The sequence below is a fragment of the Salmo salar genome, chromosome 13, assembly GCF_965601325.2.
Source record: "Salmo salar chromosome 13, fSalSal1, whole genome shotgun sequence".
Classification (NCBI taxonomy): Eukaryota; Metazoa; Chordata; class Actinopteri; order Salmoniformes; family Salmonidae; genus Salmo; species Salmo salar.
This window is the reverse complement of record NC_138303.1, coordinates 87,024,191-87,036,918: the sequence shown is the minus strand read 5'-3', so window position 1 is coordinate 87,036,918 and position 12,728 is coordinate 87,024,191. Positions and strand designations below refer to the sequence as shown.

Genomic DNA, 12,728 nt, shown 5'->3' with positions numbered 1-12,728 from the left:
AGAAGAATAAATAGCGCTAGATCACAGAGCACTTGTACTGTTCAACTTGTTTCTCACTATTCCTTTTGTTAACTCCTACCTCTCTTCTTCCAGGACAAAGTTGTGGTAGTCCAGTTTTGTAACAACAGTAACAGGTTAGTGTGCACACTTGTCTCTTTACTTTGATAAAACTATTTTGATTTGTTGCTGTGTGGGCTCTAGCTGCTGTGTCTGTCCCCAGCCTGAGGTTTGTGAGTGGCAGTCGGGACGGCACGGCTAGGATCTGGCATTACCAGCAGCAGGAGTGGAAGAGCATTACTCTGGACATAGCCACCAGACTACCAGGGTAAGACAATGCTGTCTAATTGTCTGTGCTGCAGCAAATGGGTGTATGGGTTTGTTTGTCCCGTTAGTAAGTGTACTTAACGTATGACTGTGTCACAGGAGTGCTGTTGTGAATGGCGAGGACAAGACCAAGCTGGTGCCGACGATGGTGGCCTGGGACCGCGGTGACCGCACGGTTGTAACAGCGGTCTCTAATTACCTGCTCAAAGTGTGGAGCTCCACCACGGGCCAGCTGCTGCATGTGCTGTCTGTGAGTAGATGTCTCTACCTCCCATTGGTCTCCTCAAACGGCAGGAGACCTCTGGCTCTGTAGAAAGGCATAAAGCTGTCTGGTCTCTTCAGTGAGTGTGACCTGTTGTGTTCCTCCTCCAGGGTCATGATGATGAGGTGTTTGTCTTGGAGGCCCACCCATTTGACCGCCGCATCATGCTGTCTGCCGGTCACGACGGCAACATCTACATGTGGGACCTCGCCAAGGGAGCGAAGATCCGCAACTTCTTCAACATGGTGAGAGCCTGACTGCTGTTCCAGTTAGCAAAGGATCTTCATATGTACTACACGGTGACTGTGTTGGTGGCGTACCAGTGTTTTCACCCTGGCCGACATTCACACAAGCCTTCCTCTGTCTCAGATTGAGGGCCAAGGCCACGGTGCAGCGTTTGACTGTAAGTTCTCAGCTGATGGACAGCACTTTGCCTGCACTGACTCCCATGGCCACCTGCTCATCTTTGGCTTCGGCTGCAGCAGACCCTATGAGAAGGTGAGTGTCTGGCCTTTACACATGGCTCATTTGGATATAGATATGTTACTTCCATGTTATCTAATTGCTTGTAAAGAGAATAACAAATCCCCTATCTCCTCCAGATTCCTGACCAGATGTTCTTTCACACTGACTTCCGGCCCCTGATCCGGGACGCCAATAACTTTGTCCTGGACGAGCAGACCCAGCAGGCGCCCCACCTCATGCCCCCTCCCTTCCTGGTGGACGTGGACGGGAACCCCCACCCCACCCACTACCAGCGCCTGGTGCCCGGCAGGGAGAGCTGCAAGGAGGAGCATCTGGTGCCCCAGCTGGGCTACATGGCCAATGGTAAACCTCCTTATCAACGCTTTCAACAATATTTCTTTACCTGGCTCTGGGATCAAAATGTGGGTAACGTTGGGAATTGTAACTTCTCTGTTGCTTAGGTGATGGTGATGTGGTGGAGCAGGTGATTGGCCAGCTAACGGCAGATGAGGCTCAGGGAGAAAGCCCATTGGATGTCCTGATCAGACAGTTGCAAAACCAGCCGGATGAGAGGCGGGACCAAGAGAGAGAGCCTGAAGGAGAGGGAGGTATGTTCCACAGTCTCATATAACCATATTTGCATACTGGGATGACCCTCATACTGTATGTGCATATTGGATTTCAGATGTTGTAGTCATTAATTAAATATTGATGTAACTCTGTTTTTCCTCATTTGAAGCTGGTGAGGGACCAGAGGTAGTGGGATCGCCCTCTAACGTGGGCCTGAGGAGGAGTGGTCAGGTGGAGGGGGTGCGTCAGATGCACCACAACGCCCCTCGCAGTCAGATGGCCACGGAGAGGGACCTGCTGGCCTGGAGCAGGAGGGTTGTGGTCAACGAAGTCCAGCAAGGGGTCCTCCGGTGAGACCGACTGACCAGATAGACAGAGCCTACCTTAGATGGCCTTGAACCTTATGTTCTAACCAGTCCTGCCCATCTTCTTCATTTTGAGCCTTGGACCATTTGTAAGATTGGTGCTGAGGTAGATATTCCCCAGTGGCTGACTAAAGCTGTTTGAGTTGTGTAGGGTGATGGAGGAGACCAGACGGGCCAAAGGTGAGGTGGAGTGTTCCATCTACAACACAGAGAGGAAGAGGAAGCCTGTACCTAGTTCTCCTAAGGTGACTACACTACTGTCCCACATCTCTCTATTTCTTTCAGGACAAATGTGTGCCCCTTTGTTGAATTCTACCAATTGCTTTACTTTCTTTTCTATCATTCAACAATGACTTCTCCCCCCTGTAGACTGAGCAGCAGGCTCCCTGCAAGCGCTCCCTGCGGCGGACCCAGAGGAAGAAGAAGCAGACCAGACCTCCACCAGCGTACCAGACCCGCTCAGCAGGAGAACGTCGCCCTGTGGACAGGGGGAGGGTCTCTGACAGCCAGATGGACTCGGACAGCGATGGAGAGGTGGGGGGGGGGTTGTAGTCTGTTGTTCTTGAAGTAGCAGAGGACCCGGTGTTGTCATGTCAGTGGAGGTCTAATCATGTTTCTGTGTGGAGCAGGCAGAGGAGCAGGCAGAAGCCAGCGACGCTTCCTCTGATGGGGAAACACAGTGGCAGAGTGACAGCAGTTCCAGGTAAATGTCTGCCATCTCCTGAAAAGTCAGTATACTGCAGGAACATAGGTATCCATTCATTACTCTACCTTATGTCTGTGATTACAAAATACACATTTTGATACCACTTTTCTCCCCCTCAGTGTCTCCTCCAGTGACTACTCTGATTGGACAGCTGATGCGGGGATCAACCTCCAGCCCCCCAAGCGAACCAGCAGAAGGCAGGTCCGACCGCCCGGTGGATCCAGCAGTTCAGAGGAGGCCGAGGGCCAGGGAGAGGAGGCCGGAAGGAAGCAGGCAGAGGAGAAGAAGAAGAAGAAGCCCAAGCAGACCAAACAGAAGGTGCTCTCACGGAACGGACAGTAGAAACATGGGAATGGCAGGAAATGGCACAGCCAACTTGCTGCTTGGAAATGGCATATTATTATTCACCTTGTCTATGTTCTCAGTTACTGGCTGTACGGAGTGTAGAGCCTTTGACTTTGTTTGACTTTGATGTGCTGAGGTCTCGTGACTGAGGGCAAGTTCCCTTAAGAGTGTGTGTGTTATTTCAGACCGTTTAACCCCCTGTCTCTGTGCTCAGAAACCTAGCTCGTCTCTGTCTCTGGCTGGGTGTGATGCGGAGGAATGGCTTCCCCCCTCCTGGATCATGGAGACCATCCCCCGCCGCTCTCCTTTTGTGCCACAGATGGGTGACGAGGTAAGGAACCCTACTGCATTACGGGCCTTAGGTCCAACAGAGTACACCAGAAACCTTGGGACTATAAGGTTCTATCAGCAAAAAGATGATTCTGTTATAATTGGCTTGAAAATTCTAAACCCTCATTGCTTTGAATGCTGTCAGAAATGTTTCTATTGTATTCTTTTGAACTTAACAACATGAATAGGTAGAGAACATTGAACAGAACAAGGCTGTGTCAATAACTGATTTTTGACAAAAATGCTGATAGTCACAAGCTCTCGATTTGCGCTAAATCTGTACCTAATTGAATACGATAGTGCAAGGTTTGCATCATAGTTAATAGACACATGGCCTGTGTGATGACCCTCTCCACCTGTTCCTCTTCAGCTGATGTACTTCAGGCAGGGCCACCAGGCCTACGTCAGGGCAGTGCACAGGGCCAAGGCCTACAGTATCAATCCTCAGAAACAGCCCTGGAACAAGCTCAACCTCAGGGTAAGACTAACTCTCAACACTTACTCACACTGCTTCCTTTATGTCTACCACATACAGTTGAAGTCAGAAGTTTACATACACTTAGGTTGGAGTCATTAAAAAGCATTTTTCAACCACTCCACAAATTTCTTGTTAACAAACTATAGTTTTGGCAAGTCGGTTAGGACATCTACTTTGTGCATGACACAAGTAATTTTTCCAGCAATTGTTTACAGACAGATTATTTGACTTATAATTCACTGTATCACAATTCCAGTGGGTCAGAAGTTTACATACACTAAGTTGACTGTGCCTTTAAACAGCTTGGAAAATTCCAGAAAATGATGTCATGGCTTTAGAAGCTTCTGATAGGCTAATTGACATAATTGGAGTCAATTGGAGGTGTACCTGTGGATGCATTTCAAGGCCTACCTTCAAACTAAATGGGAAAATCAAAAGAAATCAGCCAAGACCTCTAAAAGTCTGGTTCATCCTTGGGAGCAATTTCCAAATGCCTGAAGGTACCACGTTCAACTGTGCAAACAATAGAACGCAAGTATAAACACCATGGGACCACGCAGCCGTCATGCCGCTCAGGAAGGAGACGCGTTCTGTCTCCTAGAAATGAACTTACTTTGGTGTGAAAAGTGCAAATCAATTCCAGAACAACAGCAAATGACCGTGTGAAGATGCTGGAGGAAACAGGTACAAAAGTATCTATATCCACAGTAAAACGAGTCCTATATCGACATAACCTGAAAGTCCGCTCAGCAAGGAAGAAGCCACTGCTCCAAAACTGCCATAAAAAAAACAGACTACGGCATGCAACTGCACATGGGACAAAGATCATACTTTTTGGAGAAATGTCCTCTGGTCTGATGAAACAAAAATAGAACTGTTTGGTCATAATTACCATCATTATGTTTGGAGGAAAAAGGGGGGGAGGCTTGCAAGCTGAAGAACACCATCCAAACCGTGAAGCATGGGGGTGGCGGCATCATGTTGTGGGGGTGCTTTTCTGCAGGAGGGACTGGTGCACTTCACAAATAGATGGCATCATGAGGGAGGAAAAGTATGTGGATATATTGAAGCAACATCTCAAGATATCAGTCAGGAAGTTAAATCCTGGTCACAAATGGGTCTTCCAAATGGACAATGACCCCAAGCATACTTCCCAAGTTGTGGAAAAATGGCTTAAGGACAACAAAGTCAAGGTATTGGAGTGGCCATCACAAAGCCCTGACCTCCATCCTATAGAAAATTTGTGGGCAGAACTGAAAAAGCGTGTGCGAGCAAGGAGGCCTAGAAACTTGACTGTTACACCAGCTCTGTCAGGAGGAATGGGCCAAAATTCACCCAACTTATTGTGGGAAGCTTGTGGAAGGCTACCCAAAACGTTTGATCCAAGTTAAACAATTTAAAGGCAATGTTACCAAATACTAATTGAGTGTATGTAAACTTCTGACCCACTGGGAATGTGATGAAAGAAATAAAAGCTGAAATAAATAAATCATTCTCTCTACTATTATATTAAGACATTTCACATTCTTAAAATAAAGTGGTGATCCTAACTGACCTAAGACATGGAATTTTTACTAGGATTAAATGTCAGGAATTGTGAAAAACTGAGTTGAAATGTATTTGGCTAAGGTGTATGTGAACTTCTGACTTCAACTGTATGTTATTTTATGTATTACATATCCTTTGTGAGGCCTCTCTCTTATTTCAATATATTTTGTTTGTTTTCTCGTCATTCAGGACCAGGAGTCTGTGAAGGTGGTTGGCATTAAGTATGAGGTGGGCCCTCCCACCCTCTGTTGCCTAAAACTGGCCTTCCTGCACCCCATCTCAGGCAAAATGACCAATGAGTCATTCTCCTTAAAGTGAGTCATCCATCTTATTCTCTTGTTTGAAAAGAATATGGTAATTACCAGCAAAAAATGGCAATGAATGTCCTTGTTCTCTCAGGTACCATGACATGCCGGATGTCATTGATTTCCTGGTGCTCCAGCAGTTCTATGACGAAGCTAAAGAGCACAACTGGCAGACTGGTTAGTGTTGCTTCACTCAAACAGGCTTATGTACATGGTGGTTAGAGGCTAGCAGAGGATCGGTCCAGCTCCCTTGCTTACATGTTCCTCCTCCTCTCTACTTTGTGCCATATAAGCAGTGTGGTGCGCTCTCCCACATACGTTTGTGTTCTGTGGGATGTACCTTTACAGTTCATACTCCCATACATCTGTGCTCTGTACGTGTGATGATTCACGGACCAGCTGTTATGTACTGAAACAAGCATGTTTTATCCCGGCTAGGTGTGCGCTTCCGGAGCATCATCGATGACGCCTGGTGGTTTGGCTCGGTGGAGGACCAACAGCCACTCCAACCAGAGTACCCAGACAGCCTCTTCCAGTGCTACGCTGTCAAGTAAGTCAATGTGTACCCCGCACTCAACAGGTTTGATTAACACGTCTGACACTGTAGACTTAAGCTTACAGTCTGGAGTGGTACATCCCAGTGTGACCCTCAAAGGTTCATACTGTAGCTTACACTCAATAGGAATGCATAAAATATACATGTCTATTGATACTGAATGCTGAGGTGTGGTTTCTCTTGACTAGGTGGGATAATAGCGAGAGGGAGAAAATGAGCCCTTGGGACATGGAGCCCATTTCTGATGAAGGTTGGTATCACTGCTTCTATCAGTAGCTCCTCACCCATCTCAGGTCATCTACTGGAATAATGCAGTTTGTTTTCAGTCAGTTTACACATTCAAGTGTCTTCCTCGCTTGCTCATTCAACATAACACATGCAGTCTCTATCTAGATCAGGTTATTGATAGTGAGACTGAGCTGCCAGCCATTGAGCTGATGTCGTTTCTGACTGGTGTGTTTTAACCAACGAGCTGATTTTGGTTTCTGATTGGCGTGCTGTGTTCCCTCCCCCAGCGGAGTTGCCAGAAGAGGTTGGTGACGGGGTGGTGGTGACGGAGGAGGAGGTGAAGGCTCGCCTCTACAGCCCCCAGGAGGGGGAGTGGGGGGCTCACTCACGGGACGAGGACTGCCAGAGGGTCATCTTTGGCATCAACGAGCTGCTTACACTGGGTAGGTCACTGCTACCACACAGGAACAGTTTTCATGCTAGGAATTCTGTGTTAAATAGATTGTAACTGGAAGTGAACTTGCATATGGATTGGTATTGCCTGATGAGTGTGATGGGCTGTGTATTTTGTATGTAGACCTGGCCAAGGCGTTTGCGTCACCTGTGGACCTGCGGGATTACCCCCTCTACTGCACTGTGGTGGCCTACCCCACTGACCTCAGCACCATCCGCAGACGGCTGGAGAACCGCTTCTACAGGTCAGCACTGACCTCTCCACACTCACACTGTAGTTATCCCACAAACCAATTGTAATTGTCGCTAATATTCCGTTCATCCTCGCTGCCCCGTTGTACCTCTGTGTTGGGACTTTGGTATGTGCCAGTTTGGGGAGATCAGTGACTCTCACTCAGCTTATCCCCTCCGGGTGTTCCTCTCTCCTAGGAGGATCTCAGCTCTGATGTGGGAGGTGCGCTACATCGAGCACAACGCCCGCACTTTCAACGAGCCCCAGAGCCCCATCGTGGCAGCAGCCAAGGTGGTGACTGACGTGCTCCTCCGCTACATCGGGTAGGGCACCCCTGACATCATACTAAAATGAAGGGTGTAGATTTCCCCAATGTGAAATCTACATAAAGAACTTGGTTTTGACTGCAAAAATGACAAGTTGTTGTGTGGTTTTGTCAGGGACCAGAGCTGCACAGACATCTTAGATCTGTGCCACAAGGTGAAGACGGAGCTGAGCAGTGGAGAGGACGAGGTGAGACATGGAGAAATACATGTACACCCCAAAGGAGTTCATAGTGATATTTAAATGGTATTGGTGGTCTATTAAACTGTACTAAGAGTACTTGTCTCTGTGTTGGTGTGCAGACTGCTGAGGTGGACGTGGACTCTGACACTCCAGGGACATCCACAGGACAACAGGTAAGGGAGGGTTTAATCTCAAACATGGAATATGCATTGTTTTTGCTATGACTGTGATTTCTCTTCCCCGTTGTCTTTCTGCCTCCTATTTTATTTTAAAAAAAATTCACCTAACTGGAAACCTTCCCTCTCTCCCACTTTCAGCGGGCCAATCCCAGTCCTAAAAAGCGTGGGGTTGTGTTAGACGTGCGTGCGTGGCGGGGCCAATGTCGGGAGCTGCTGCGGCGTATGATGGACGGCCCTGACTCTGACCCCTTCAGACAGCCTGTGGACCTCTTCACCTACCCAGTAAGGCTTGTTATTATAACCACTGCCACTCCCACAGAGAGAGGATAACATCCCCTTACAGGATAAGTGCCTTAGGATCTGAGTGCTTTACAATCTGGCTCATTTAGTCCCGTAACAAGATAAAACCTGCTCCTGGACTAAAAAGCAAGGGCGATTCTTCTTTGAAAATACTTTTTGTTTTAGGATTAGGTTTAATCTGTTTCTGGGAAACCAGCCCACTGTGTCATTTCAATCAGAGAAGTCTTATTAGTCTGACTGTAGTGGTTCAGAAGTATTACAACCTATCTGTCCTCAATTCTCAGTTAAGTGGTTTCAGACGTCCTAAAAACTACACTCTCTCCCTCCTCTCCCAGGACTATCGAGACATCATAGACACTCCCATGGACCTGGGGACTGTTACAGAGGCGCTGGTCGTCGGAAACTACGAGAACCCCATGGAGTTTGCCAAAGATGTCCGTCTCATCTTCAGCAACTCCAAAGCATATACACCCAACAAGAAGTCACAGGTTAGTCTACTCATTCTGACAATTTTTTGGGATGCACCTGGACTCACGTTGGTTGAGCACTCTCCACTTCTTTCCAAGATTCAAGGGGGGGGGGGTGCAGTGGGTCTTATAACCCCTGACCCTTATGTGTTCTGTGAGAGAATGGGGTTTTGATCTTCATTGTTTCATCTTCAGATCTACACCATGACCCTGAGCCTATCAGCCTTCTTCGAAAGACAAATCATCTCCATCATCTCCGACTACAAGTCTGCAGTCCAGAACCAGCGGCGGAGGAGTCGCCAGAGTGTCAGCTACAGGAAGAGGCTGAACAGTGGAGGCAGCTCCCCTCCCACCAGCCGACCCTCCAGGTACTGGCCTGGCTGGAACGCCTCTCTACAACTTTAACCCTTACCACTGTAATAAACCCACCTGTTATGTACCACTCCTCGTAGGATCTATTTAGATTCCACCTCAAACACTCTGTCTTGGTGTCTTATCTCTAGTCCTAAAGGGAAGCACAAGTCGGGGAAGAAAGCAACACCCAAAAAATCCCAGCCCTCATCTAAGAGCCAGTCTCGCAGGCCATCTCAGGGTAAGTCTTGCCGTGTATGTTTGTGTCTGTGGCGGTATGTTTGAAATGCTTGAGGCGATGTGAGGTTGGGTGGTAACGTGAGGTGCTGCTATTGCAGCGTCGGAGTCGAGCAGCGTGGTGGTGGATGAGGACAGCCAGCCCTCGTCCTCCTCCAGCTCCGGGACAGGCAGCCACATTGGGGGCCCAGGGGCCGACCGTGTCACCCGCAGTCGGACCACACCCATCAAGAACTCTGGTATTACAACACAGGGTAACCAACACCAAAAGGCAGTGGATAAATAGTCCTTCATAGAGGTGTTTTACCAAGCTATCAAGACAAATGTCTAGTTAGTTTCCCAACTACTTGAATGTTTGAAGTCAGCCTGGTTAAATCGCAGCTGTTAATGGTGTCATTGCTATATTTTTCAATGCTGCCAAAATCACACAATCAGAAAGGGTTATCATGTAAGCCTACTTGGTAGCTGTTGCTGGAGGCTACTTTAGTCAGTGTTGCTATGATATGTTTAACAGGGAGACCGTGTATGTTTGTCTCTCCAGAGCGTAACAGACCTCTCACCAATGGTGCCAGACAGAGCCACCGGCGAAGAGTGCTGCAGGAGGGGGAGGCGTCTGGAGGATCCAATAGCTCCTCCTCTTCATCATCGTCTTCCTCATCATTGTCCTCCTCATCAGACAGTGATTCAGACAGTGAGTCGGAGGTTGGGAAGTTCGTGGAGGGAGGAGATCACGACTACAGCAAAGCTCCCCGCTTAAAGACCCGCCACAAAGCCAAGGGCAAGATGGCCGTTTCTGGGAAGAGGAGGCGGAAAGAAGAACAGGAGGCGGAGGAGGCTCCAGAGAGAGCCAAGAGAGCACGGGTCCAGGCAGAGGATGAGGAGGATGAAGAAGATGACAAACAAGATGAAGACAATGAGGAGGAGGAGGAGGAGCCACAGACGCAACCGCAGAGAGAGGAGGAGGAGGATGACGAGGAGGAGCCTGAGGAGGAAGAGGAGCCTGAGGAAAAGGAGGAATCGGAGGAGGACGATTCTGAGCAGGGTGAGGGTGGGACGGAGGGCGGTCAGAAAAGCAGTAGCCGCAGTAAGTCTGGTCAGGTGAACACCCGGAACCAGGGCCGCAGGACAGTGTTGTACAACGACGAGTCAGATGAAGAGTCGGGGACCACAGAGGACCCCCTCAACCTAGGCATGTCCCGCTCAGGACGGGTACGCCGCATGACCGAAAAGGCCCGTGTCAGCCACCTCATGGGCTGGAACCACTGACACACACAGCCCCCTCAAACCTCCTCAAACTGGGCTTTCTAACCCCAACCAACCACCATCTACCTTACCCACCAGGCATGATACTGAGACTGGACTCTGTTCAATTGACTAAATTAATACTTCAGGGATTTCTTTTTTTAATGATTTTTGCATAATTTTGCTTTGTGTAGGAGACTGTTTACGACTCTACTGGCAGTGGTGCTCCTGATAATCTTGCCAAGGAACCTCCCTCCCTGGTCTTCAGGGTTACTCATCAACATGGACCTGGTCAAACTTAGACTCCTTACTCCTCTTCTATCAACTCCTCTCATCTGCTTTTCCTCCGCCATCTTTCTACTTGCCCTTGCATTCTCCCTTCTTCCTGGTCGTACTACTACAAAGTTTCAGAGATGCCAAAAACCGGTGCTCATGTTATATCTCAAGGAGACTGTACGGTCTGTGTTTCTTTACCATCTGGGTGACAGAAAGTGATGCTCCCTCTGTTAGTGTCCTGTCTGAACAGTACATCTCTCCCTAAATGACCCTCTTCCACATCACCCCCTCTGTGTTGGGTTGTCTGATTTGACGCTAACCCTGTCACTATTCTTCATCCTCCCAAATCCTCACCCTTCTCATTGAGAGGTCAACTCTGGTGTGCTCATTCACCGCATAAATGTCCCCTTTCAGGTGTCCAGGCTAGGTCATAGAGGCAAGGTGCTTCTGTGGGTTTTAGTTCAAGGCTATCTTCGCGTAGGTTACTGATTGATTCTAATTAGTTGAGGTGGTGACTTCCTACATCATTAATTATGTGTCGTTATAAAATGCTGCATGCCTACAGTAGACTGTTCCGCCATTGAATCAGAGACAGATGTAGCGCCTTAGTAAGCTCCTGGGCCACTGAATGTTTTTAATGCTATTTTCCCCCTAGTCCCTATCAGTTCTGTAGAATTTGTATATTTGCACATACAATAGTTTTCTAGAGGCTTGGCCATGTCCTCATCCTGTGGCATGTGGTTGTTAGGGTTGATTGTTGTCTAGTGTGCTAGTGATGCGAGAGAGTGTGGGTAATTGCAAAGGAGAAATGCAAAGCTGTTGCATAAGGATAGGAACCATTGTTCTATTTCTGTTGGTCGGAACATACTTTTATGGATCAAATGCACACATTAGTTTATAACTTCCAGGGCACTGTCCTTCAAACCAGTCATTGGTTCAAACACCAATGTGAATCATGGTACTTTTTGGGAGATGTTCACCCATAACCACCACTCACTTCCACCTCATGCTGAAAAGGGCATTTTTTACTACAGAAATCTGTATTTTTTTTCACTCTATTATGCACTTTGCAATTCTTTCTTCGCTAATACTAATGATGGTGAAATATTAGCATATTTATCTATTGTGTGGCAGCTGAACTTTTGTTGGGCCGAGCATCCATTGCCCTCTGATTTCCTCTTAATTGGACAACCAGAAAAGCTACAAAGAGCGAAGGACCTCTTTTTTTTTTTTATGCAGTTTTAAAGAACAAAGAACTTCATTTGTGTGTACAAATCACAGATACATTTTGCCAGTAATATTCACACCTTTGTGTACAAATACATCTGATTTAGTTGTTGTGAGCATTACTGATCAGACGGTTGTGTTTGCTGGCTCTGCCTAAGGAACAGACCGCATGGCTATAGACAGGCAGGTTCTCTTCTCCTTTACTTCCACTTCCTAACATAAGGTGTGTGTGTGTGTGTGTGTGTGTGTGTGTGTGTGTGAGAGAGTCAGTCAGTCAGTCATACAGTAACAGTTCCATGACTTCATCCCAGGATCCCAGGATCCACCCAGCTCCTCTACCCCATGATTCCCCTACTACACTCTGGTTTAGTGGCTCTGAACTCTCCCTTATGTGTCATGTGGTGGTCCATGCTACTGCTAGTCATGTTGCCACACTAGAGAAGGAGATAGGACTCTGGGAAGTCAATTCATTAAGCAAGGTTTTGGTTAGTCAATCGCCAGCCAGCAGTAACTCTCATGTCTGCAAACTCTTTGTGGGTGTAGAGTTTGAAAAGACCTCAATTGTGCCAATAGATAGGCCTAAATACCTACTCAATATTTTGGGAATGTGCTCTCTTCATATAATAGATGGTAACTGGACTGTCCTCCTAGTTGTTTCTGAGTTCAATGATGATGACATTCTAGGTGTAATAAGTGTGTTTTTTTCTCCCTACACAATGTTTTTGATTTGTTTTCTAAAAAATAAAGGAGCAACAGATTTTCTCCAAACTTGGCA

The 12,728-nt window shown here is 47.6% G+C and overlaps 1 protein-coding gene across 2 annotated transcripts in view; it reads left to right on the top strand.

The window, feature by feature from the left end:
* LOC106567804 (bromodomain and WD repeat-containing protein 3) overlaps positions 1 to 12,728 on the top strand; it is a 23,234-nt gene extending 10,506 nt beyond the window's left edge. Inside the window, exons 12-40 of one of the 2 annotated variants that reach the window (XM_014137558.3) lie at positions 94 to 134; positions 221 to 325; positions 424 to 574; positions 697 to 831; positions 956 to 1,084; positions 1,189 to 1,414; positions 1,513 to 1,659; positions 1,791 to 1,971; positions 2,138 to 2,231; positions 2,356 to 2,520; positions 2,616 to 2,689; positions 2,812 to 3,010; positions 3,252 to 3,368; positions 3,738 to 3,845; positions 5,583 to 5,707; positions 5,793 to 5,875; positions 6,137 to 6,248; positions 6,443 to 6,504; positions 6,770 to 6,925; positions 7,060 to 7,180; positions 7,365 to 7,490; positions 7,608 to 7,680; positions 7,794 to 7,847; positions 7,992 to 8,135; positions 8,489 to 8,641; positions 8,816 to 8,988; positions 9,124 to 9,212; positions 9,310 to 9,447; positions 9,750 to 12,728. In XM_014137558.3, coding sequence (XP_013993033.3) covers positions 94 to 134; positions 221 to 325; positions 424 to 574; positions 697 to 831; positions 956 to 1,084; positions 1,189 to 1,414; positions 1,513 to 1,659; positions 1,791 to 1,971; positions 2,138 to 2,231; positions 2,356 to 2,520; positions 2,616 to 2,689; positions 2,812 to 3,010; positions 3,252 to 3,368; positions 3,738 to 3,845; positions 5,583 to 5,707; positions 5,793 to 5,875; positions 6,137 to 6,248; positions 6,443 to 6,504; positions 6,770 to 6,925; positions 7,060 to 7,180; positions 7,365 to 7,490; positions 7,608 to 7,680; positions 7,794 to 7,847; positions 7,992 to 8,135; positions 8,489 to 8,641; positions 8,816 to 8,988; positions 9,124 to 9,212; positions 9,310 to 9,447; positions 9,750 to 10,474 — 4,206 coding nt within the window. In that variant the 3' untranslated portion in view covers positions 10,475 to 12,728. Of the gene's footprint in view, positions 1 to 93; positions 135 to 220; positions 326 to 423; positions 575 to 696; positions 832 to 955; positions 1,085 to 1,188; positions 1,415 to 1,512; positions 1,660 to 1,790; positions 1,972 to 2,137; positions 2,232 to 2,355; positions 2,521 to 2,615; positions 2,690 to 2,811; positions 3,011 to 3,251; positions 3,369 to 3,737; positions 3,846 to 5,582; positions 5,708 to 5,792; positions 5,876 to 6,136; positions 6,249 to 6,442; positions 6,505 to 6,769; positions 6,926 to 7,059; positions 7,181 to 7,364; positions 7,491 to 7,607; positions 7,681 to 7,793; positions 7,848 to 7,991; positions 8,136 to 8,488; positions 8,642 to 8,815; positions 8,989 to 9,123; positions 9,213 to 9,309; positions 9,463 to 9,749 lie in introns of both variants that reach the window. The other variant, XM_014137557.3, reaches the window with a different exon arrangement.